The sequence below is a fragment of the Hipposideros armiger genome, unplaced genomic scaffold (assembly GCF_001890085.2).
Source record: "Hipposideros armiger isolate ML-2016 unplaced genomic scaffold, ASM189008v1 scaffold_1509, whole genome shotgun sequence".
Taxonomy (NCBI): Eukaryota; Metazoa; Chordata; class Mammalia; order Chiroptera; family Hipposideridae; genus Hipposideros; species Hipposideros armiger.
The window spans coordinates 89157-115098 of NW_017732859.1; the positions used below are offsets into that span (position 1 = coordinate 89157).

At 37.5% G+C, this 25942-nt stretch overlaps 2 protein-coding genes and 1 pseudogene across 2 annotated transcripts in view; all 3 read left to right on the forward strand.

The window, feature by feature from the left end:
- CASP1 (caspase 1) overlaps positions 1–7965 on the forward strand; it is a 14052-nt gene extending 6087 nt beyond the window's left edge. The window contains exons 4-10 of the mRNA XM_019634136.1: positions 412–527; positions 1173–1346; positions 1815–2049; positions 2474–2617; positions 4962–5071; positions 5497–5606; positions 7867–7965. Of these exons, the coding sequence (XP_019489681.1) occupies positions 412–527; positions 1173–1346; positions 1815–2049; positions 2474–2617; positions 4962–5071; positions 5497–5601 (884 nt within the window). The 3' untranslated portion in view covers positions 5602–5606; positions 7867–7965. The remainder of the gene's footprint in view (positions 1–411; positions 528–1172; positions 1347–1814; positions 2050–2473; positions 2618–4961; positions 5072–5496; positions 5607–7866) is intronic.
- Positions 7966–9234: 1269 nt separating this feature from the next.
- LOC109377700 (caspase-13-like) overlaps positions 9235–25942 on the forward strand; it is an 18358-nt gene continuing 1650 nt past the window's right edge. Inside the window, exons 1-8 of the mRNA XM_019634135.1 lie at positions 9235–9334; positions 14394–14645; positions 18283–18392; positions 19214–19387; positions 20532–20766; positions 21637–21780; positions 23020–23129; positions 25600–25723. Coding sequence (XP_019489680.1) covers positions 9328–9334; positions 14394–14645; positions 18283–18392; positions 19214–19387; positions 20532–20766; positions 21637–21780; positions 23020–23129; positions 25600–25698 — 1131 coding nt within the window. The 5' untranslated portion in view covers positions 9235–9327 and the 3' untranslated portion in view covers positions 25699–25723. The remainder of the gene's footprint in view (positions 9335–14393; positions 14646–18282; positions 18393–19213; positions 19388–20531; positions 20767–21636; positions 21781–23019; positions 23130–25599; positions 25724–25942) is intronic.
- LOC109377702 (transcription factor BTF3 pseudogene) lies at positions 24261–25395 on the forward strand (annotated as a pseudogene).

Below are 25942 nucleotides of genomic sequence, written 5' to 3' on the forward strand. Positions count from 1 at the left end.
AGAGTGATTAAGACCTTCCTTCATTGAATTTTTATCCTCAACTTTAAATCATTCGAAATAAATTTATATCCTAATTATTTTATCTAAAATAGTGATTGTTTTCTGAGAGTTCCATCATGCATGGCCTTGAAAATCTCCCTTTCTGTTTTTGAATCTAAAGTGTTTGTAAAAATGCCAGATCATAAGAGATAAAGGTAGATACTTGTATCACACCACTGGAAATCTCCTTGGCTTGGGATGTGTTCCAATCACAATGACTCACTCAACAATGTTAACAACTAGCCCAAGGTTTTTCTCTTAAGAATTCATTTCCTCCTGCATGACTCCATACACAGATGACACTGTGAGAAGCATCAAGTGGGACACTCAGGGATGTCATTCATTATTCATAATGTTTCTTGTCTGTTTCAGCTCTTCAGACAGTGCAAAACAACCCAGCTAAGCCTGAATTCCCAGGACCAGAAGGGAGCCTCAAGCTTTGTCCCCCAGAAAGAGCTGAAAGGATATGGAGAGAAAAGTCAACAGAGGTGCCATGATCAGAACACAAGGATCTGGGTGAAAGATACACTGGAGGCCATTCTCAAGTGCACTGGCACTTTCTTACAGCCAATTTCTTTGAGAGGTTTTAGAAAAATCGTCCTACTACTTCCCTTACATAAAGAATTTCTATCTGTTAGAATCCCAGCTTATGTATAGAGTTCCAAGTTTGGTACAATTCCCTGAGTAAATAACTGTAATAAACACAATAATGGCATCCATTGAATGTTTAATATGAATCAGACACTATTCTAAGTATGTTGCGTATAACAACACCTTGATCCCTCAAAATAACCAATTTTAGAGATCAGGAAATTGAGGCATGGATATTTAAATATTTTGGCAAAATTGAGGAGTCAGTTTTAAAATTTTATCATTCTGATTTCAAAGACTGTTCATCTCTCACAATCCTACCTCTCAAAAATAATTAAATCAAGGGCTCAGCTATCATCTGGGTATTTGCAAACATTATTCTAACTCCAATAGTAAGATTCATTCTCCCTCCCTGTTTTTATCTATGGTTCATAAGATTTGGTTTCTAGATAGGACTAAGGGAGGAGAAGGGATGTATACCTTCAAGATGAATATTTAATTAAAGAGAACAAGACTGTTTATCCAATCTGCATTTCCTACAGATTTACCCAATAATGGAAAGATCAACTCGCACACGTCTTGCCCTCATTATCTGCAACACAGAGTTTGACAATCTTTCTAGGAGAGATGGAGCTGATGCTGATATCAGAGGTATGAGGATGCTATTAGAAAGTCTGGGATACACCGTGGATGTAAAAGAAAATCTCACTGCTCAGGTAAGGTCTATCACAGTGTAGAGATAACGGACACACCCTTCATGTTCCTAAAAAATGTTTGGTTGTAACACCAGACACAATGGTCATGCCCTTTATGCTCCTAAAGAATGTTTGGTTGTAGCACCAGAAACATAATCTCTTAATTGTCTAAAATTTAAATATGCCCTTGGAGAGTGCTTAATGCTACAAAGATCCCTTCAAACATAGAATCTTTTAGCAAGAGTCTGGTGGAACTTTTTTGGAAAGTGTTCTAGTAACTCAGTAATACTCCCTTTCTCCCTATTAGAAATCCCTGAATGGCATCCCATTTCCCTATATAACCTTTCTTTGAATTGAAACTTAGATTTCCTTTGTATCCCAGTGATTTTTGTATCATCTAGGGATCCCTTAAGTGCTACTTTATTGAATTCCCAAGATGTCATGATAATGATTCTCATAGTCCAAAATCAATGGTATGGTCTCTTCCAGGAAATGACTAAAGAGCTGGAGGCATTTGCTGCCCGCAAGGAGCACAAGACCTCTGACAGTACTTTCGTGGTGTTCATGTCTCATGGTATTCGGGATGGCATTTGTGGAAAGGAATACTCTGGAAATGTCACAGAAGTATTACAAATCAACACCATCTTTCAAACTTTGAACACCTTGAAATGTCCAAGTTTGAAGGACAAACCCAAGGTGATCATTATCCAAGCCTGCCGTGGTGGTGAGTGTTAATGTCTGTTAGAACACATGATATACAAGTATTGACCTCATCATTTATATGCATCCAGTATTTCCCATTTTTTGTGTGTCTGCTCCTTAACGTCAATGATCATGTACTGTCACCAAATAAGGTTTTAGTGTCTGTGAGATGCATGAATAATTGGTAGATATTTGTTTCATTTTCAACTAAAGGGGTACAATTTTTAGTCTTAAGACTTTGATGTTTTGATATTGTTCGAATTCATCTGAAGGTCAGTAGAGTTAAGATTTGTTAAAAATGTAGTTCCTTGGATGTATGTGCATATATGCATGTGAATGAAAAATAGAAACAAATAAATGAGTAACTATGGTTAAACAGAGCTCTGGGGAGAAAGTAGTTCTCTTGGCTGTTGGTAGTAACAAGAAATCATGTCTTGTCTTTTCAGGGAACCAAGGGATGGTGTGGTTACAAGATTCAGTAAAAGCTTTTGAAGACAGCTCCGCCCAAACTCCAGAAGATTTGGAGTGTGATGCCATTAAGAGAGCCCATATAGAGAAGGATTTTATTGCTTTCTGTTCTTCAACACCAGGTAATGAGTGCCTGTGTAGGGCTTCTTTGTGGATATCACCAATGCAGAAATTCACACGCACCCACTAGAGTATGGATATCTGTTGAACTTTCCATGAGACTTCTGAAGAATGACTCAAGTATTCCTTCCAGTTACACCTTCAATTCCCCTGATCCACAGAGAGCATAAATGGATATACTTTCACTAAATTAGTAAGTAGTGAACTCCTGTGGTGCAAAATATTTTCTTGGAACTGTGAGGGATAAAAAGAAGAGTATCTACACTGAAGTAAATGAGAATCTGATTCCACATAGAAAAGGGGTAGGGAGAGACAGAAAAGCTGATGAAGCATATTAAGTTAAAATGGATTCAGCTAGAAGTATGGAATAGATAAAAAGGAAGAAACTTTAATGATTTATAAATCTAGGCTATGGATTAAGAATACTGCCAATTATATTATGACTCTTCCATTTAGTGCTTCGTAAACCAGTTCCAGTTATTTAGCCTCTCTGGGCTTTCTTTGAATTCCTTACTAATATATGTGAATATAAATATTCTTCTTAGGATTAAATAAGATAACTTATGTGAAATATTGAGCATGGCACAGAGTAAAACAAATAATTGCTATTATTAAACATGTTTCTATTTGTAACTTAGCTCATGTTTTATCTTAAGTTTCTTTCTATCTCAAGGTTTAAACAAAAGTCATTTCAATTCTTTTATCCACTGTTTTGAAATTTCTTGGGCATTCACATTCTTAGGACTACTTATGGCCTTAAGGCCTTGCCTCTGCTCAAATAGTTAAATTTACAGATTAAATTATTTTCTATAATGAAGTACCATCTCTAAGGAGATAATCTGGCTCTGCATTATGTTGACCATGTCATAATGTAGAAATCAATTATTTTTTTTCTAGGCAATAAAACACACATGCACACACAATTACAGCTTGAAGGTATTTATTGGGTTGTCAGAAAAGTCATGATGTATTTTTTTCTGTTTTTCATTGCAAAAATGCGTCATGACTTTTCTGACAACCTAATAGTAGACTTTAGTATTAGACATCACTATTCTTTAAAATCCTTGGATCCCAGCATTCCACAAGAGAATTACTGCTGACTATATGTCCTTTATAGGCTTTTGGCTTCTCAACATCCATCTTGCTGATTTCTTTCTCCCTTTTTTCACTTTTCTCACCCCCTCCTTTCCAGATGACTCAAAAACTCCAATTCAGTAATCTTCAGCTAGTCATTTTCCACTAAACCTAGCTCCACATTCTCTGGCATTAATCCTAACTACCTTGTAGTGTTCTCCTGAAAAAAATGTGTCCATTCACTCACTTAAATTCACATAAGGCTTTGAGAGATATCTGTCTTCAACCTTTCTCCCATCCCCTTTCTTTAACTGGAACCAGCCCCATAAAACAGCTGTGGTTTTAAAGAGAATTTTAATCAATTATTATTATAATATATTTTATTACCATTGTTATTGGCTAAAAGGTTTGGTTAAAGCATGTGTCTTTGGTATATACATAGCTACACACCACTTTTCCCTTATATATTTCTTTGCATAATTTTAAAATGGCTTCATGATTTCTATGTCTCTACTATTTTATATAATTAATATCATTCTTCTTCAGTAATTATCCTCTGTAAGACTGTTTTGTTCTCCAGTAGAATATGATCTTTCTCTCTTAAGCCTAAACCTAGGTTTGTATTTTGTTTATATTGGTACCATTTTCATATTTAGTTTTCTTTGTCCAAGTACCTTATGATCAACATTATTTGATTTTAATTAAATTATTTATAAAATAGATATTTGAAATGTTATTGACAAGGTTACCCCATGTAGACTGAGTGTTACATAGCCTATATTCTACCAGACACTTATAATACATTACAGCCAGTCTTCAAATATCTTTTTATGGCAGAAATTATTACTTTACCCTTTGTAGTCAAGGCCATTGCACCTCAGAGTTTATAATTAACTTAAATCAGAATCAGTAAACAGCACTCTTGGGATCCATGCTCAGATATTTCTTCCCCAAAGCCCAATCACTGTCCTCTATTCCACTCTGCCTTTTCCTCCCTCTCTACTAGATTTGTAGTTCCTTGGACTCAAAGACTATGCCACCCTAACATCTACACCATATATATGGTATCCTTCATATGACATTAACAATTGTTGAATATCAGTAAAAGTATACTCACTGAAAGTTGAATATATTCACTAAATAATGGCATACAGAGTGTAGAAAACAGCACAAACTCAACAGACTTCCTCACTTGGAGTGGAAATTCTAGCACTCAGTCTCTCTGGACAGGCAAAAGTTTCGCATGACATTTGAAATGTGCTTTATTCACAGATAATGTTTCTTGGAGACATCCCACACGGGGCTCTCTTTTTATTATGAAACTCATTGAACATTTGAAAGAATATGCCTGGTCCTGTGACCTAGAGGAAATTTTCCGAAAGGTAGGGCCCTAAATGTTTTTCACACTCTACTTTCCCTGGGTATTTGACTATTCCACTTTGAAACCTAGAGAGCAGCTCTGGTCATGCTTATCTTTTAGAAATGCCCTTCTTTCCAAATGATCTTTGAAAAGCTGAAAGCCTCATCCAACCTTCTATAATCTAGAAATCAACCCCAAGAAAATACTAATTTTTTTTAACTCCCCTATAGCCCAAGTGGATTTGCCTGTATCCATAGCTATTAGATCCAGCATCAGATTTAAAAAGCATGGTTATTCCATACTTAGTTATGCATATTGCTATGATTCTTACAGATACATAAACTTTTTGTGTTTATGATATATTTTCCTATATTTTTTTTGGAATTTTCCAGCTTAAGTGAAGATTCTTCCACTCAGAAAAAAATACAGACTTTCTTTCCCCTTTAGGTCCGATTTTCATTTGACTTACCAGATTGTAAGGCACAGATACAGATGCCCACTGCTGAAAGAGTGACACTGACAAAATGTTTCTACCTCTTTCCAGGACATTAAAATAAGTAAGTTGTATCAGTGCCTATGGACAGGTGTGTGTGTGTGAATGGTGGGCAAGAGTGCTGAAACTTCATCCTAGTCAAGGTCTCAAGGTCTAGTATAATAAATACTAAAAAGTTGCCTTTCAGCTGGTTCAGTGCAGAGCACATTGCTCTTCTCCCAAAGTTCAGTGAGTTAGATGGCCCTTTTTCAGGGTCAGCTGATACAAATTGAGATGTGGCCATAAGATGATGAAAGTCTGGTTTTAGATGTTCCTCCCTTTCACTCAACAGGATAATATTTAGATGTATTAGGTTGGTACAAATGTAATTGTGGTTTCGGACCATGAATTTTAAATCATTATAACTAGGCTCAAACACATTTTATTAGTCAAAATAGGAACCATTGCAATCAACATATTTTTGCCAACAAGAAATAAGTTTGTTTATTCCTGTAGCATAAAAATCTGTGCTTTGGGATTTGACAAACTCTTAGAAAGCATTTTCTGCATTCTGCTGTCTGTGGAAGTGTTTTCCCTGCACAAAATTATCAAGATGCTTGAAGAAGTGGTAGTTGGTTGGCGAGAGGTCAGGTGAATATGGTGGGTGAGGTAAAACTTTGTAGCCCAATTCATTCAACTTATAAAGCATTGGTTGTGCGACGTGCGGTCCAGCATAGTCGTGGAGAAGAATTGGGCCCTTTCTGTTGACCAATGCCAGCTTCAGGCATTGCAGTTTTTGGTGCATCTCATCGATTTGCTGAGCATACTTCTCAGATGTAATGGTTTTGCCGGGATTCAGAAAGCTATAGTGGATCAGACAGGCAGCATCACACCAAACAGTGACCATAACATTTTATTGGTGCAAGTTTGGCTTTGGGAAGTGCTTTGGAGCTTCTTGTAGGTCCGACCACTGAACTGGTCATTGCCAATTGTCGTATAAAATCCACTTTTCATCGCACATCACAATCCAATCGAGAAATGGTTCATTGTTGCATAGAATAAAGAAGATGACACTTCAAAACGACAATTTGTTTGATTTGCAGTCAGCTCATGAGGACCCACTTATCGAGCTTTTTCACCTTTCCAATTTGCTTCAAACGTCGAACGACCATAGAATGATCAACGTTGAGTTCTTTGTCAACTTCTTGTGTAGTTGTAATAGGACCAGCTTCAATGATCACTCTTATTTTATTTTATTTTTTTTTAGCTGAGCCATCCTGCTACCTATTGGCAGCTTAGCAGCAGCTCAGCTCAGGCCAGGCATCGAACCACTGTTGCTCAGAGCTCAAACTCTTGAGCGAGCTCTTAACTAACTGAGACACTCAACTGGCCCTCAATGATCACTCTTAATTGGTCATTGTCAGCTTCTGCTGGCCTGCCACTACACGCTTCATCTTCAAGGCTCTCATCCCCTTCGCAAAACTTCTTGAACCACCACTGCACTGTACATTTGTTAGCAGTTCCTGGGCCAAATGTGTTGTTAATGTTGCGAGTTGTCTCCGCTGCTTTACGACCCATTTTATACTCAAGTAAGAAAATCACTCAATGACTCAAGGCAGCCTAGAGGCAGCCCAGCTCCAGGTTGAGCTGTTGTTCAGCATCTTAGCTGTAGAAGGCAGTGTCACTAGCCCTCATATGTAGGATCCAAACCGGGCCCTCTGGCATCCCAAGCCAGCTCTTAACCAATGCGCCACTCAGCTGTCAGGTTGCCATGGGCTACCATGTGTAGCCAGCAGCCAGCGTGAGCAGCCAGCAGCCTCTGTGAGCGGCATTCCAGAAGCCGGGCACTGATCTGCCTCACCTGGGAAGAGCGCAATGATGGTGCCAACTTGGGCCAGTGAAGCAACGTCCTCCATAACTAGACTGAAGAACAAAAAAGGACAGCAACTTGTCTGTTCCCCTTCCCCCAATTCCCCAATAAAAATCTAAAAAAAAAAAAAAGAAAATCGCTCAAATTTGCTTTTTGTCTAACATAATTTTCATAGTCTAAAACACATATAAAATAAACAGCAAATAAGTCATTAGCAAAACAATAAAATAAAATAAAATAAAGCAAGAAATGGGCATTAAAATGATGTATAACATAACCACATTTATTTAAGAATGTATTCCAATATCAAAAGCAAATTTCAACAATGCAAAAACTGCAATTACATTTGCACTAACCTAATAGCACGGGCTCTTTCTTTTTATGAGTATGTCCCCATAAATAGAGTAATTTTTTAACTTGCATTTCTTTTGGCAGAACTCTTTTTTTATATTTGTTTTATTTCCTTTTCCTGTAGGAAGCCAGGAGCTTTGTCATTCTGCACCTGTGTTTGGAATCATGTCTGCAAAACACACATTTCTTGAGCCATTCCAATAAATCTGAAATAAAAATGAAAGGTTGTCATGGGTGTTTTTTCACTCTGAGAAGACAGAAGGTGGAATTTGGAGTGGGCAATGGATTTAGAGTCTTTAAACTTGATCGGCAAGCTGAACTGCCTAATAGCACCATTCTTTCTTTCTAGAAACCTTTTTGCTGAGTTTTTTGCTTTAGGGATATAGATGCAAATCACACTAGGTACCTTACTTCAAAGAATTTGGAACTCAGCAAGAGAGATGCAGAGAAGGCAAACAGTGTGACTAACAAAGCCTTGACCAGAAATTACATATTTCTATCATTCCTTAAGGTATTTCAGGGATGCAAAGTAATTTCCGTTCAAGCCCAGGCAAGTAGTAGTTACAGTCTTATTGAGAAGACAATTAGTTAGTCAACAAACATGACACAATTAGCTGACAATACATGACATTCTGTGAATAAGTTCTAGGGCTTATTATACACAAAGTAATATCCCTGTGTGGTGCGGTGCTCATGAGTTTGGGGTGAAATCCTCCACTCAGCAGTGGTAAGGCTTAGGAAAGGTTAGAAGTACTACTACCCTTTCATTTGCAAGTATGAGCACTTTTTAATCCTAACCCATTAGCAGTAAAGGTGAATTTCTGACCTTTCGAACACCCTCAAAATTGAACATATTACAGTCTCCCCTCTCTGCCCCCCACTAACTGTTTCTTGGGACATATCTCTTTTGTACTATCATAAATTTGTTCTACTATAGCTTGAGACTGCTTCTATGGTCACTCGTTGTTCGGAGAATATCAAAAGAAGGAAGTGAGAAGTCATCCTCAGTAAAAATTAAACGTGAAGGCAGAAAAGCAGGAGGGGAGTGGAGATGAGAATTCCTTCAGAATTTATCTTCCATAAAGGATTAAAATAACAGGGAGATAGGTAGGGGATGATACCAACACAGTTGAAAGAGGTAGCAGAAGCTATTTTGGGTAATTCTTATCCAGAAATGAAAGGAGACTTACCTGTTAGTTTTAATTCCTTCATCATTTTTAAGTAAGCAAAGGAGAAATACTGAGAGATCAGAAGGAGAAAGACAGACAGAGAGAAGGGGTTGTGGGGGCAATGAAGTGAGAGAGGGAAAAAGCAGTCAGGAGTGCCAACTCATAAGACAATGTTTTAGCACATCCACTTTTTTTTTTTTCCAAAGGAAGAAACAGTTTTTCTCAAAACTGGGAAATCCATTTACGGACTACAGGGGATTTCCCAACAATGAACCCAGAAGTTCCAAGTTCTAAGCAGCAGTTTCCCAATCTATGATTACATGACCCCACCTTCTGTGCTAAGGAAATGTCCAGTTACTTTCATTTTCAAGCCAGTGGCTCTCCAAGACAGCAGGAAGGGACTGAGGCTGTTACCAATGGCTGGTGAGTACGGGTCCTTTTCTGACTAGGGGTCAGGGACTTGGGTCTTAGGAAACCATTTATTCATTGCTCTGTGACAAGCAGAAACAAAAGGAAAACAAGGCAACAATGTGCAAACTCGATTCTTCCCCATATTAGCTCTATGTAAATTCAATCAAAGGACCCTGCACTTCCAGAAGCTGGCAGGATAGTATGGTCTCCAGATATCTATCATCTCCAGGAAAAGTTAATTCCTTTCTGTCAGCTTCTGGGGATGGAGGAGAGGGTAAAGACAAATAGGGTAACTTATTTGTATGTGAGAAAACTCTTAAAGTTTCTAAGTGCGCTCTGAAATCTCAGCATCCTGTTGATTCAAAATTAGTCATCTGGGTCATAAACTGTTCCCAGAATCACATAAGCCAGCCTTTGAAGTCCCGCCCCCTTTGCCATTCTCTATATTGAATTACACTCTTGGTCTTTTTAAGGTGACTCCATTTCTCCCCCTTTCTCTCTAGTCCTGGTGTTAAGGACTCCAGAGCAGTTTTCCTTGGATTGCTGTCACAGTTTTTTAACTGGTCTCCCTCTCTCCAGGATTTAACCCTACAATCCATCTTACAACCTACTTTCAGATCATGTTTCTTACACTCAGAAGCTAAAAAAGCTTAAAAGATGGCAACATTAGCTAGGTATACAGCTAGTATATCACTTTTTTTTTTGGTTTCAGTCTCATTTGAAAGGGAGGGGTTTTAAGAAGATAAGTACTTTTCTAATCTTTATAACGAATTTTAGTAATCTGTAGTCATTTTTCAAAATTTAGATTACTCAGGTTATCCTGATCCTGATTTGCTCAAACTTTTTTTTTTAATGTGCTGTATCAGGTTGCCTGGGCCTGGAGAGAATGTCGGGACACCAGCCTCCAGCTTCCTGGAAGGCTTCCAGCATATAGGGCCATCCTGAGTGTCACTGCTTTCAGCAGCAGCCTGCTCAGAGCATTCAGTCACCATTGCCCTGGCTACTGCCATGGCCTATGTCTGTCCTGAGAGCACAAGGCACCCATGGCTCCCTTGTTGCGATAACACACTTGTACTGGGCCACGTCAGGCTGGGGGGATGGGGAGCGGGAAGGGGAGCCTGGGAGATAGAGGCTCCAGCTGGGGAGGAACTGGCCTGAATTGCTCAATCTTAAATAGACTATAGCCATTTATGATTTTTTTAAAGCTCTACATATAATTCTTATATAACTGACCTGGCATAGGTTTGTCTGCAGATTAGAATCATTAGGAAAAATGATTAGTTATCTTTCAGTTCCTACATTCTAGGTAATCTATTAATGTACTTTTCTTACTCAGGAACATACAATGGCTCCCTATTGCCTTTCAAAAAATGTCTGAACTTTTCAGACAGGTTTTCCTACCTTTCAAAATATATTTATCCATTTTTCCATTAATCTTTCTAAATTATGACTTCACCCTCACCCCCCAAAATTTATTTACTGTATTTACTCTACTCATACTTCCTTGTTTTTGAGATTTTTTTATTTCTTTGATTCTCTCTGTGGTCTTTTTTGAGGGTTTATGTCTTTTCTCATGACATTTAATCTAAGTTTCTAAAATGCAAGAATTGATTGTCTTCTTGCCTTCTTCATGACACTAATACAGCATTTGGCTGTTGAGTAGTAAGTTAAATTCACACTCATGGCTGCTTCTTTGGCCAGGCAGGATGACCTCATTGACTACTGGAATGGAGTCGAGGCATCATTACATAATAGATATGAGAAACTTAAAGACACTAGACAAAAAAAAAAAAGTAAAGTTGCCCAATAAATACAAACAACTGAGTTGGTTGGCCACTGTTAACTAATTAACAACTACAGAGGGAAAAAATTGCTAGCCTAGAGAGAAACAAGGTGTCCTAGGAGCTTATACTTCTGACACTTGGTCTAGTCTGGGAAGACCAGAGAGGAGTCCCTGAAGGAAGTGACATCTAATCTGAGATTTAAAGGATAAATGGAGCAGCGGGGGAACAGGAAGAAATGGGGTAGAAGACTGTCCACATAGACATTCCTAAGTAAGAGCTTTCTAGAAACCGAAAGAAGGACAGAATGTTCAAAATATAATGAGCAAAATGGGTAGAATAGCAGAGAATGAGGATGAATGAGAAGACCTAGATTAGATTAAACTGAGGAGTTTCATGATCAAATCTAGATTTTAGAACACACACTCTGCTTCGTAGTGAAGAACAGGTTTGAAGGGGCAAGAGTAGATTTATAAGGTTCTTGGGGTAATTAATAAAGGAAGGATGTTGGTCTGAAATGGAATAACGAGCAATTGGAAATGAGAGAAGTAGTCAGATTATGCAAATATTTAGCAGATAAAATCAATACAACTTGATGTGAGATGAAAAATAAGTTATTAAGAAGGCAGAAGAGACTCACTATCACCATATTTTACTGGCCTGATGTACTTGGTGGTTAGAGATCATTTACTAATATAGGGAACAAAGCAGGTGGATACAAATGAACAGATCAGCTTTGTGAACATTAGTTTGAGTCTGTGAGATACTGAGAAGCGACGGATATATGAGTCTCAACATTGGTATATACATCTGGGCTGAATCTATAAATTTGGGAGTAATTTATTTATTATTTAAAGCTAATAATAAAGCCATGAGTATCTGTAGGTGACGAAAAGGAGACCTAAGGCACAACCTTTTGTATTGCTTACCATATTTTTCCCCATACCATTCATTCAGTCAACGCTATACCACCTTGTTGAGGGCACAGATAAATGAAATAGAAACCCAGAATTCAGGCTAAATATTCCATATACTAACCTGTATGCTGTTTGCAATTCTTAAAACTCTCTGTTCTAAGATTAGGATACTATGTTGCATCCCAGTGTTTCTGCTACCTCTTTTAAGAAGCATTTATGACCTCACCTGCAGAAATTTACCCAGTCTTCTTTGAGTCCCTGCAATACTTTGTATTCTTTTAAATAACTCTTTACCAAGTATCATGTAATGTAGTTTGATGATTTAAGAGTGGGGGCTCTGAACCCCTGAGTTTAAATCCCTTCTCCCTACTTACTATACACATTGTGTACTATATATACACTTTGGGTCAATTACTTAACTTCCTGTGTCTGTTTGCTTTTTATTATTAATATACCTGTTATATGAAGTTTGGGTGAAATTTAAGTGAGAAGATTCATGCATAGCACTTGGCATTGGTGGGGACCAGTGAATATTAACTATTAATACTGAAGCTGTGCTATAAAAACAGAATTTGAATCCTAATTTGTGTGAGCTGGGGCAAAGTATATACAAAATAGAGAAAATGATGATCTCATTGGATTATTTTGAGTATGGCATATTAATATTTGTATTAGTACAGGGACTTGTAAATAATAAAAATAAAATAATGATGATTTACATTGTTCTATATGTATTCCTTTTTCAATCATGATAAGTAGGCAAGAGATGCTAGCTGTTATTAAGTTAATCGATATTAATTCATGTTTTGTAATTTCATGTTTCTTTCTTTACCCAATAAACATTTATTGAGAGAGTAATTCAAGATAACATGGAAAATGAGGTTGGTGTTTCTGGGCCAAAATTCTTGTTCAATGTCCTGGCACATTTTCTTTAGAAAGTTTCACTTTGTGTCAAGGCTATCCTTATATCTAGATGGACTAGATAATTACCTTAGAATTAATTCAGAATTGATGAGATATCCTGTCTTCCCATATATATGTCCAAATTACATGTCCAAATCTGTTGCTATTAAAATAAAAGATTTATTACTTTGACTTCTATATTGCCTTATAAAAATTCAAATTATCCCAGACAGTAATAAATTAACCTGGTAACAAATTAATATACCATATTGAAAGATTAGTCATCAGATTATTTTTTACTCTGATTTTGAGTGCATCAAGATTTTAAAATATTAGGACTCTGGATGCATTCATTTACTTATTCATTAATTCATGTGTTCCACAATTATATACATACTTTTGAGATTTTAAGCACAAAGATGTGGGTAAGGGATGTGGGTACAAAAGTGGATTCAAAAGCATAGTGCTTTCATCAGGGAAACTAAATACAGAGGGGAGAAAAGATCCTATGGTCTAGTAGAAGGAATTTACAGTCCAGGCAAGAGCATGGACTTTCCCTGGAGCATATGAGGTCTGACAATTAAGTTTGAGAGCTTGTTGCAATGATTTTGCTAAACTTTTTTGATAGCAGAGGGATTATTCATTATGAATTTATGCCAACTGGACAAACAGTTAACTAAGTTTACTATTTGGAAGTGCTGAAGAGGCTGCATGAAACAGTTAAACGGCCTGAACTTTTCACCAACAATTCATGGCTCTTGCATCACAGCAATGCACCAGCTCACGTGGCACTGTCTGTGAGGAAGTTTTTAGCTGGTAAACAAATAACTGTATTGGAACACCTTCCCTACTCACCTGATCTGGCCTCCAATGACTTCTTTCTTTACCCAAAGTTAAAGGGAATATTGAAATAAAGACATTTTGATGACATTCAGGACATCAAGGGTAATATGACGACAGCTCTGATGGCCATTCCAGAAAGAGTTCCAAAATTGCTCTGAAGGGTGGACTAGACACTGGTGTCAATGCATAGCTTTCCAAGGGGAGTACTTCAAAGGTGACTGTAGTGATACTCAGCAATGAGTTATGTAGCACTTCTTCTAGGATGAGTTTGTGAACTTCATTGTCAGACTTTGTACATTCCAGGTGGACCATCATCACTATGAGAAGGAGAAAAATAGAAAGGGCAATATAAGAACAGTGAAAGGTATTAAGCCCAATGTCATAGAAGGGAGATGAGAAGCTATCAAAACAATCTTAAGTGACATCGAATCATCAAACACAGCTTAGTATGAATTTGATGAGTTAAGTGAACTCCATAGGTGTAATGAAAGAGGTATGCACTTTATAAGGGACATGGTAAAATAGAAGGCATTTAAGGAGTATTTCACATGATAGGGAGCTCTCTAAAGACAGGGCAAAACTCGACATTGTGCCCACAGTTGAAAGAGTCTTTGTATTTTCTGACAGAAGACAAGTATAAAAACCCACTTAAGGTTTTGGAATCTGTCGGTAAAGAACTCTTGAATGGCCTTTTCGATGAGCTAGTGGAAAAGAATGTTCTGAAATTGGAAGAAACTGAAAAGAAAAAAATTCACGATGCCAAAACTCAAGACAAGGCCCGGGTCTTGGTGAACTCTCTGCAACAGAAACGCCATGAGGCAGGTAAAATCCTTGCCCAAACCTTCCTTAACATGGACAAAAATTCCACCACTATAAAAGGTAAGAATGAAATCATTTACAATGAATATCTCAAAATTTTTAGTATCTATTTAGTGCTAAAGCCCCTCCAGTGTGCTCTCTAATGTCCCCTGTCATTAAATTACTAAAATAACATTTTTCACTAAACCTATCTTTGTCCTTTTAGGGGCTACCTTATCTTTTATGACAGGTGATTTGATTTCCAATTAGTTACAAAGCTGAGTCTTTGTGTTTAGAAATAGTTAATGTAGAAGCTTTGCAGCTAGGGATATCTGATCCTGACCAGGTTCTTTCACTTTGGACACTATCTGACTTTATTCAATTTTCTCAACATTCTTAGGTGTCAGTCTCAGCATCTGTGAAATGGGGACAATTTCAGTAACATCATAGTCTTTGTAAAGCTAGGAACATAATGGCAGGCACATGTTGACAACTCCTAAGAGTTTAGCTCTCACCTAGCACTCTTCTTTGAGCTCCAGATATATTTAGCTCCACCTGCATGTTCAGCATTTTACTTGAATATTCCAAGGCTTCACAAAACTAAAATACCTAAAATTAAACACTTGATTCCCTTTATCAAATCTATCCCACTTCTATCCCTTTTCTATCTCATTAGATGGGGCTATAACTCACCAAGTCACTCAAGCCTGAGTAAAACTATATTCTTCACCAATGAACAACAGCTTTTAGAAGAGTGCCAGGCACAAAACAGGCACATAATAAATATAGGATGAAATGACAAATGAAGAACATACCTGCAATAAGTATTAGTTATCATAATTATTATTTGGCTTATAATACTTACAACTATCCAGTGCTTACTCATTTCTGTAAGTTAGAAAATATTATCAGAATGCCTTTAAAGTATCTAATATATTAAAATGTTTTGAAACTTTTGACCTAGATTGAATTATCAATATTATTAGAGCGTAAATATCCATCCGTAGGCCCAAGGTCACCAGCGGCAGGCTCTATTTGCTGAGTTTAACCTGAAATCCCAGCCCTGAATACTAGAGTTTGTCAAAATATTAAGCAACAATAAACAAAAGGCAATATAAATTGTATAGCCCTCACTTATAAAGCTACACTTTTTCCATAAGCCCTTCTCTAGGGAGCATATGCTTATCAGGTAGATGTCCAAAATTGTGACCTAGGCTGTGTTCTCATTAACATTTAAACTGGTCCTGTGCAGGTTTATTATGTTCTCTTAAGGCTGGGATGGGACATGAACAATTTGGATTTTTTTAAAAACAATCAGAGATAATCCAGCAGATGGGAATCAAAATTGAAGTTATGGGAGCTTCAAAATAATTTTAGCAACTCCGGAATCACAGTGAGCATTAAACTAAACTGGGATAACCTATTGCATCAGCAGAGGCTGTGGCAGTCAGGGGCAGAGCCTGTCACGATGTGTTCAGTGGTTCCCTGGGTTCTGTCTGCACGTGGAGCCTCCAAAGTCACCCTAAGACACCGACAGTACACTGGCTCAGCAGGCCAGGAAGCTGGGCACGCTGGGCTGTTAGAGTATGTAAAGGCCCCGGCCAGGCCTTTTAGACACGGGTATAATTCTGAGGGTGCCTAGCATAGTATTGAAGGAGTGGGGGATGGGAAGAAACCAAGCTGTTCGTTATTTTTCTTAACAACTTGTATATATACACACTATGTGCCAAGCACTGTTATTTCGTCAGAGATAAGTACTCAAAATTCCTACCCACCAAAAGAGATGGTTTTGTCTTATCTTCTACCACTCCTTTCCTGTTTATATCGATTGAAGGGGTTTTCTGAGCATTTCATTAGGTAACAGATAAGACTTAGATATTACAAGTTTTACCTAAACCCTTAATTTTCTTATTGTTTTTGCTGCTGCACTGCCAGGTTGGGAACTTCTTTTGGACAGCAGTCTGCATTATAATATTTATTATGTTCTAATGAAAGGATTTGTTTTCATGCTAACTTTACTATTAGATGTCAGATAGAAACACTGTCTAATTTCCAATTTTAGCTGCGAACACTGTATCTATACATAGGCACATAATGGTCATTAAGAGATAACTTTTCTTAAGTTAGAGAGTTCACCAAACCTGTAAGTAAACTGGAAACAGAGGAGACTTTTGATGAGAAACCTACCCTATGACAAGGGAATATCCCAGGTCCCTGGGTGTCTTTACCTTGCCAGAATCTTCTGGAATGGAAAGGGAGAACATGTGTCACTATTTAATCTATAAAAATAAATGTTCAGAAAATTTGGTTTCCTTAAAGACTTACAATTTGCTGCATCTCCAGAGCTTCGGGTTTTAGCACATATTTACAAAGACATTTATCAAAAAGCATTATGTAAGAACTAATGGAAATAAGTGAAATAGAAAAAATATATAAAATATAAGAACTGAAAAATTTGTACAGGATGATATTGCTTTTTTCATTTAAATTAAATAAAATCAGAGAGTGTCTTGATTCACGTAGCTAAAATTAAAAGTTTATTCCTGTTATGGATAAAAGCCTTGTTACATTAGATTTTGCTTAGTCTACATCTCTTCTAATTTCTGTTTGCGAATTCCTCTTCCTTCCCCTTTTGGGGAGAGCTTTGGACTGTCCCAGACTCTTGCACAATCTCAGTCAAACAGAACAAGTGGTGTGGGATAATATTATATATCTCTAGGGATTAAGCAAGGATGAGTCAGAAATAAACTTCTCCAACAGGGAGGAACTATTTACTCACATTTTAAAACATGGGTTGAAAATTTAGTGCTGGTTGTTCAGCACTTTGGGGGCAAGGACATCCAAAATATGTTAGAATCTCTGACCAAAAAACTATCCCTTTGACCCTGGATACAGCACTCTGGTTACTAGATACTGTTTCTCCTTTAAATAGCTGACTTTGAAACTTGGTGAGGAAGCATTAAAGCCCATCCCCTCTGGAAAGTTAAGAATCAGACTGAGGTTGCTGAAAAAATAATACCTGGATAGTACAGGATTCAGGATTCTATTAAGTGTTTGGTGTGCGTGTGTCTGTGTGTTGTGAGTTAGGAGTGGACTTAGGATGTTACACCATCCAATATGATAGCTACCAGCCACATGTGACTATTAAGTGCTTGAATTATGGCTAATAACACATGTGAAATGATAATATTTTGGATATATTATGTTAAATAAAATATATCATTAAAATTAATTTTGTCCATTTATTTTACTTTTTTAATGTGGGCGTTAGAAAATTTTAAAGTGCACATGTGATCTTAATTATATTTCTAATGAACTGCACTTTGATAAATATTTACTCAATATATTCTTGCTCAGAGAAAAGAGAAATGCACATGGATGAGTGAGTACCCGAGAGTAAAAACTTTGCAAAAATCAAACTGTTTTTGCTAAATATTAAAAGGCTAAATTTGACCCCAAATCATCGAGGTGCTTTCCTCAAATAATCAGAATCTATTTGGGGGTGGATCTTCTTTCTTTACCAAGGATTTCTCGCTTATTTCCCAGTAATAGTACATCTCTTTATACTAGAAGTTAGATACGATTATAATTCCAACATTAACTAATGTTAAAAAATCTCAGAATGTCCCTTCGCTGTCAGTATTCTTGGGCAATAATTGGGTCTCAGAGGCAGATACCACAATGTATATCATGTGATGTCATTTGATGTATCCTGCAGCTCTTTCAAAAACAGAGGCTGGACCACCTGAGTCTGCAGAGCCTACAGATACCCTCAAGCTTTGTCCTCATGAAGAATTCCTGAAAGTGTGTAAAGAAAGGGCTGGAGAGGTACTGTGCTCTTTACACGAAATAGAGAAAGAGAGAGAAACCATTGCTTCCACCAAATATACAATTTTTTAAAGCACTAATTGCAGTGATGAGGTGGAGACAATAATAATCTTTTACATAGATGCTTTGAGCAAGGAGGAAATCATGTAGTTCCACACAGATTCCAATTTTCTTTCAACTCTGTGATAAAATGCAAATCTCTCACTTTGGTCATTCAGTTGTCCTCATGTCTGTTTGAGATTTATTACAATTTTAGTTGTAGTCATAGAATAAAAATATTTATGAGATAACATAGCTGAGTAGCAACTGGTTGTGTACTAGTGGAAAAGCCTAGACACAAAGCATATTTTAAAAATATAATTAAAGCCTGAAACGCATTTTAAGTTAATGTGTTAAAAATTGTACCAAAATAATATTACTAAAGGCAAAGGATCTTTATTTTTAGCTGGAGCCAATAGCAAATGTCTCTTGGTTTTTATCAAATTTGATCTGAACCTTGAATACTAGGAAAGGTTTGTCTAGGTGGAGAAGAGAGAGAAGGGTCGGGTAAGAATCGTTCTAGTTTCCTCAGGATTCATGAGTAACCACCCCAAATATGTTCTGGGTCCCATTCTGGGCCCTTGAAAAATGAATCACTCAACTGTCACTTCTTTCTACTGTGAACTCAATCCATTACAAAGTAAAAGGAAGGCCGTGTCTTCTGGTACCAGAGAGGGGAGAGCGACACTCTATGAACTCTTAACAAAGTAACAGTGATTAATATATCAGAATTTAAAAGAGATTTAGGTAAATCAAAGCCAGTGCATATTCATTTCCTGCAGATCTATCCAATAAAAGAGAAAAACGACCGCACTCGTCTGGCTCTCATCATATGCAATACAGAGTTTGATCGTCTTCCTCTCAGGAAAGGAGCTGAGCTTGACATCACAGGGATGAAGGGGCTGCTTGAGGGCCTTGGTTACAGTGTGGATGTGAGACAGAAACTCACCGCCAAGGTAAGGGCCCCTCACCCACCCCAAACATGTATATATTCAACACACATCCTCCTAACAACAAGTTAACTTTATAATGTTAAGCAAACACTGGAATAACCTTAGGTTGCATACTTGTGTGTATGTGTGTTTATGAAATGAAAGTATTTGATATATCATGAAATTTATCATTGTCTCTTTTGAGTTCCAAATATCCTCAATTCCATAAAACTGGAGAAAAAGTGATTGGCATGTGTACCCACACAATTCTTAGTTCCAAAGTAGGATGATTAGGATTCAGACCCAATAGTCCCAAAAAATTCTAAAGTAATGGAAGTTTAGCCAGAGTTTATTCAGCATATAAATACTGAGTCCCAACTTTGTCCCAGGGGCTATTCCTGGCACTGGGAAGTTTCCAGCTGGAATTTATTTTGGTTCATTTATTGGGGGGACAATCAAACTAAAACAGAAACTTTCAGGGATTTGATGTGTCTATGTGTCTCTATAAGAGTGAAAATAAAAGTTAAAAGTAAATGAAAATGGAAAAAGGAAACATAAAAGCAAATTAGTAAGTGGGGAGTAATAGTTTTGATGGAATAGTCAAGAAAAGCCTCTGTTAGAAGACAATATAGGAGCTTCCAGAGTACTACCAGGAACAAGACAGCTCTGCAAAGATGTGAATGAAATACATTCCAAGAGGGATGCCTCCAAGTGAAAAGTTTGAACTGAGTATAAAACTATCACAGGAAAAGCACTGAAAGACCAGTATGACCAGAGCCTAGAGGAGGAGGGAGTATGCATATGTCACAAGTTAGATTTTATTCCAAGTACAGTGAGAAGAGAAGGAAAGTGGTATGATACCTTTATGACACAAGGCTCTTATTAAGTAATAAGAGAAAAGACACAGATAGTAAGAAAAAAGTATATAAGTGGCAATGAGAAAATATAAAATGTGTCAAGAAGACAGTTTATATAATGTCAGCAGGAGCAGAAAGTTGAACCAACTCTTCCATTAGAAAGAAAAATAAAACTATCATTGAGCAACCACTGTGTGAAGGCACCATGACAGGAACATTACAAGTGTTTCATATGCTGCTTATGATAAGTAGGAGGTCAGATTAATTTTAATGCTTGTCCTATTAAAGTAAGACTTTGTGGTCTTTTTCAGGATATGGAGTCGGTGCTGTGGGTATTTGCTGCCCGCCCAGAGCACAGGTCTTCAGACAGCACATTCCTAGTGTTCATGTCTCATGGCATCCTAGATGGAATCTGTGGGACTCTGCACAGTGATGAAAAACCAGACGTGCTCCCTTACGACACTATCTTCCGGATATTCAACAACCGCAACTGCCTCAGTCTCAAGGACAAACCTAAGGTCATCATTGTCCAGGCCTGCAGAGGTGGTGAGTTCTGAGTGGGGAACCCCAACGGTCACCAGGTGTTTGCCAAGGATTGTGATGTATGTTTTGTTTTTAGGGGAAATAATCTTAGACCCCATTCAGCACAAACAAATTGAATGAATTATTAGGAAACTCCAGTTAGGGGGATGGTATGATGAGAACTCATCTCATCAGCTGAGAAATATCTATTCAGTTTAATCCAAGGTAAGTGGTGAAGAAGATCACCAGAATCCCTAAATAAAGTTAAACAAAAATATTTACATCTTGGAATGAAATCATTTAATGACAGCTTTACTTGTAAATGTTTTACAGACATTTTGACATTCTCTGGCATGAGAAGAATTCCATTTGAAAGTGGGGCTACTATGTAATAGTAGCACCCTTTTTTTTTCTGTCATACATTATTGAAAAGAAAATGAGTAGGGAGATGAGGTTACATGGGATTGTAGTCAAAATTTTCTTTTCTTTTTTTCTGACTTCCAATTGCCTCTTAGCTTTTTGGAGCAGTGTTTGCAGGGGTGAGGGGGGCGGGGGGAGGTGGAGCAGAAATAACAGCTAAAAAATGGCAAATGGCAACTATGCTCTGAAGTTATGCAGATAAGTCTTTAACTCCTTTGCTCTTCTTAGCAAATGGGTTCTTTTAGTTTTAGGATAACTGTCACTATTTACTGACAAGATGCTGTCACTTAATTGGCACATTGCTTAAAGACACTAAACGGAGGCAAAGTGTTGTGTGTGTGTTTATGGGTGGGGGTGCTGTGGGTGGGTTGAGTATGAAACTGGTGAGAATAAACATTTAAAAAGAATGAGGGGCAGTTGTGACAGTCATGCTGAGAGAAGCAAACAGTGTGTAGAAAGTCGATGTCTCTACAGCAAATCGCGGGGAATTGTGGGTCAGTGACTCTCCAGCGGCCATGACAGACAGCGCTTCACAGCTACCCGGGAACCTGGAGGAGGATGCTGTTTACAAGACACACGTGGAGAAGGACTTCATTGCCTTCTGCTCCTCAACCCCACGTATGTGTCTCTCAGTTGCAGACAAGGATTTGTGGGCCTGAAGCCACCTCTGAATGGTTCTAGAAAATTAAGATAGGTTCTATGCAGCAATGACCTGAGACACATTTTAAATGCTGTCAAAATATTTTACATTTAGCTCATCTATTCCATGGAGACAGGGATTCTTTAATTTTTCCACTTTTTAAAATTGTACTTGTATGATAAGTGCTGCACTTTACAGTCAAAGTTGTTATATCAAACATGAAAACAACCTACTAATACAAGGAACCCCTTACACCATACACCCTTTAAAAACAAATGATTCACCTTCCTATTAAATCTATTTAACATTTTAACTAGAGTTTTTATGGATCCCGGGACTGGCTACCTTTTTTAAAAGTATCATCAACTCCAAACCCTTTTCTCCATATTTCCATCTGATGCTAGGTAGAGTGGCACCATTGCATACTTCAGCAGGAATGTGGATGATTTTTTAAAAGGGGTAGAAAATGATACTATGGGGCTTATTAGGCTTAATAGTAGGGGAACAGTGTTTAGTCCTTGGCCTCTGGGTAATCACATTAAGAAGTCTTACATTTGAGTGTTTCTAATTTGCAAATTTTTATAAGTCTTTTTTAATCACTTCATGGAGGTATACTTGACATACAAAAAAGCTGTATATATTTAACGTATGTAACATAATGAGTTATGTTATACCACAACCTATACCATAAATGTGTTCCTCCCAGTGAAATGTTTCCTTTGGACCTGTTCATCTATTTCATTACATTGTGAAAGACAGTATAATATAATCTGTAAACAAACTTGGAGCCAGGTGGCCAATTTTTGTTGCTTACTGTGTAAACATGGGAACATTCTTTAATCTTTCTGAGCTTCTATTATTTTTTTCTGTAAAATGGGACAATTCCAGTTATCTCTCAAGCCTCTTTCCAAAACCAAGTGGAGGAACATAAGGCACACATTACAAAATCAGTCCCAAGAATACAATGCAATCATTATTCAATCTCTGGCAATTCTAATGAACTGCCCACTTAGTTCAACCTCTGCTAGTTTGTTTGTTTGTTTGTTTCCTCTTTGTGGAAAATAAGTTAGTGTAGGGATGTAAGTGCTTCCCCTAAACATGTCATGTTAATTTCAAAGCTATGCTTAAATAACAACAACAACAACAGCAACAAAAATGTAAACAAAAAAAAATATATAAGGCCACAGCCCAGGACTTATCACTCCCTGTCTTCATAGATAATGTATCCTGGAGAGATATCACAAAGGGCTCTCTTTTCATCGCACAACTCATCACATGCTTCCAAAAGTATTCTTGGCGATATCACCTTGAGGAAGTATTTCGAATGGTAAGCTTCTTTTTTTCTTTTTTAATCATTTATTTGTTCAAGGAGACTTTACTATTCTTCTTCTTTCAAATGACAATGACAGACTTTGTCAGGAAAACGACAGTAGAGCTGTACCTGGTTTCTGTTATCCTGGGGCTTAAACTTTGTTTTAGAAAAAGACATCAATGCACCACAGCAGGAGATCAAAACAGAACAAAATAATATAAACTTTTGCGCTGTCAGAAAAGTCATGATGCATTTTTGCACCAAAACACATAGAGAAAATATGTCATGACTTTTCCGACAACCCAATAGAAGCTTGCATGTTATTGGCTATAGGGTCTTAACAATTCAAAGAGTAAAAAGTATTTTAAATTAATTTTCACTGCTTAATTTATTAAATAAGTGTATATTGGGTGGTCTACTTGGTAATCGTTTCTATCCTGGGGTAGATGACACATGTGGCATAGCTACCTAGGACCTACAATTTTGTGAGAGAGATGGATATTATAGAAGTAGGCTCAAAAATAAATAGTGATTACAGATAGTGGTAGGATCCATAAAGAAACAGATCTAGGACATGTGAAAAAAAATATAGGAGAAAACATTCTTTGAATGGAGTGGTCCAGAAGGGAAGAGTTGACATTCCTTCCCCAATTCAGGATATTTTTTATTCTGCCCTTCTTCCTCATTTGTTTTCCTCCACAGTTCTTACCTCTAGTCACTCAGTACATATTTTGTTTGTTTTTTTACCTGTATTTACTCACTCAAATGCAAACTGCATAAAGGCAGGGATTTGCTCAACACCTCATGCTGGCACATAGGAATTAATACTCATCCAATAAATAAATGCATGCATGAATGAAAAATACTCCTCCTGTTCCCCTGGTTTAGGAAGAAAGGGATTGGCGTTAAAAACATGGGAAAGTGTAGTTGTTTTTTAAATTCAAAACTGTAGAGAATAGTAGCACTCCTGTGGGAAAAGAGGGATACACATTTAGTAAGTTGGAGAAGATTGCATTGTAAGGTGAATTAGGGTTTCTGTGAATGGAACTTAGAAAGTTAAGTCCTGCCTCCAGCTGTCATCTTGCGTCCCCACATGTGTGCATTTATTCTCAGCTGGTCTGCCCAAGACCCACTGAGCACCAACCCTAGACCCCCACACAGCCCCATTTCCTTTCCAACAAGATGAAATAAACTATCATGAGCCAGAAGAAATTTGCCAAACTGCAAGCACAGGTGCACATTGGTGGGAAAGGAACGGCTCACAGAAAGAAGAAGATAGTTCACAGAACAGCTACAACAGATGATAAGAAACTTCAGTTCTCCTTAAAGAAGTTAGGGGTAAATAATATCTCTGGTATTGAAGAAGTGAATATGTTCCTAAACCAAGGAACAGTGATCTACTTTAACAATCCTGAAGTTCAGGCCTCTCTGGCTATCGATACTTTCACCATCACAGGACACACTGAGACCGAGCAGCTGACAGAAATGCCATCCGGCATCTTAAACCAGCTTGGTGAACAGTCTGACTAGTTCAAGGAGACTGGCTGAAGCTCTGCCCAAACCATCTGGGGATGGAAAAGCATCACTTGCTACTGGAGAGGATGACAATATCGAACTTTGGATCTCGTGGTGAATGTTGATGAAGCTTCCAAGAGTGAAGCAAACTGAATTGAGTCAACGTCTGAAGAAGATAAAGCTTGAAGAAGTTACTGGGAGCTGCTATTTTTTCAAATTTTGTTTATGGATCTGATAAAATTTCAATCTCTAATATTTTTAAGCCCAAGCCCCGTGGACAATGCAGCTCTTCTCAGGTGTTGCTTATACACAAATCATTCTTTGCAGTTAATTAAGGTGAAGAAGCTTGGGAATAAAGTTTGAAACAAAGGTTAATAAAGTTATTTGCCTAGTTAAAAAAAGAAAGAAAGATAGTTAAGTCCTGTTGGATTAATAGGAATTAGATCCTGTATTTTCAAGGGCATTGCTAGGAAAAAGTCTAGAAATATGATCTCATTGATCAGTTCATGGCAAAACATTTCAGAGGTCAGCATGGTAGTGGGAGTGCAAAAGTTTTTCAGTTTGCAGGTCTTAAGGACAAAACCCTGGCTTGGGGCATAAATTGACTTAAGGGCTAGCTCAGTGGTGGCTGAAGGTAGAGGGTCTTTGAGATCCAGTTCTCATGAACAGACTCCAAGGGAAAATTGATCATCAGATCTATAGATCAGAAATGGAAAATAGAGGAAATGCAGTTTGAAAGGCCTTGGATTAGGCATGAGGTGTTCATTCTGAGGTAAAGACTATATTCTGACATGACATGTTACTTCTAAGAGATAGGGTGGCAGTGGCAGGGCATTAGAATATCTGTGTACTTGGTCCCATCAACTTTGGGAGCACCTTTCAATCCCAGAGTTTTCTAGCTCATGGTACAAAATGTTTTTTGAGAGTGAATAAGAGTTATGTTTCACCTAGAGCCTCTTTTTGTTTTTAGGTACAACGATCGTTTGATAAACCAGATGTTAAAGCCCAGATGCCCACCATTGAACGACAATCCATGACAAGATATTTCTACCTCTTTCCTGGCAATTGAAAATAGTATCAAGAATTGTTGGCAGGTGAAATAAATGGGAGAGTAATATTGGTCCAATGACAAATGACAGTGATTGTTTTGGTGGTCAGATTAGTGTTCTTTGTTGATGTAGTTTGGTGATTAGATGTTATTTTTTACTCTACTTATATGCATCTAGATCCCCCCTTCATGTACACAGTCAATCAACCCATCAGTCAGTTAATCAAGGAAATAAACCAGACCAAGACTGGAAGTAATAAACAAT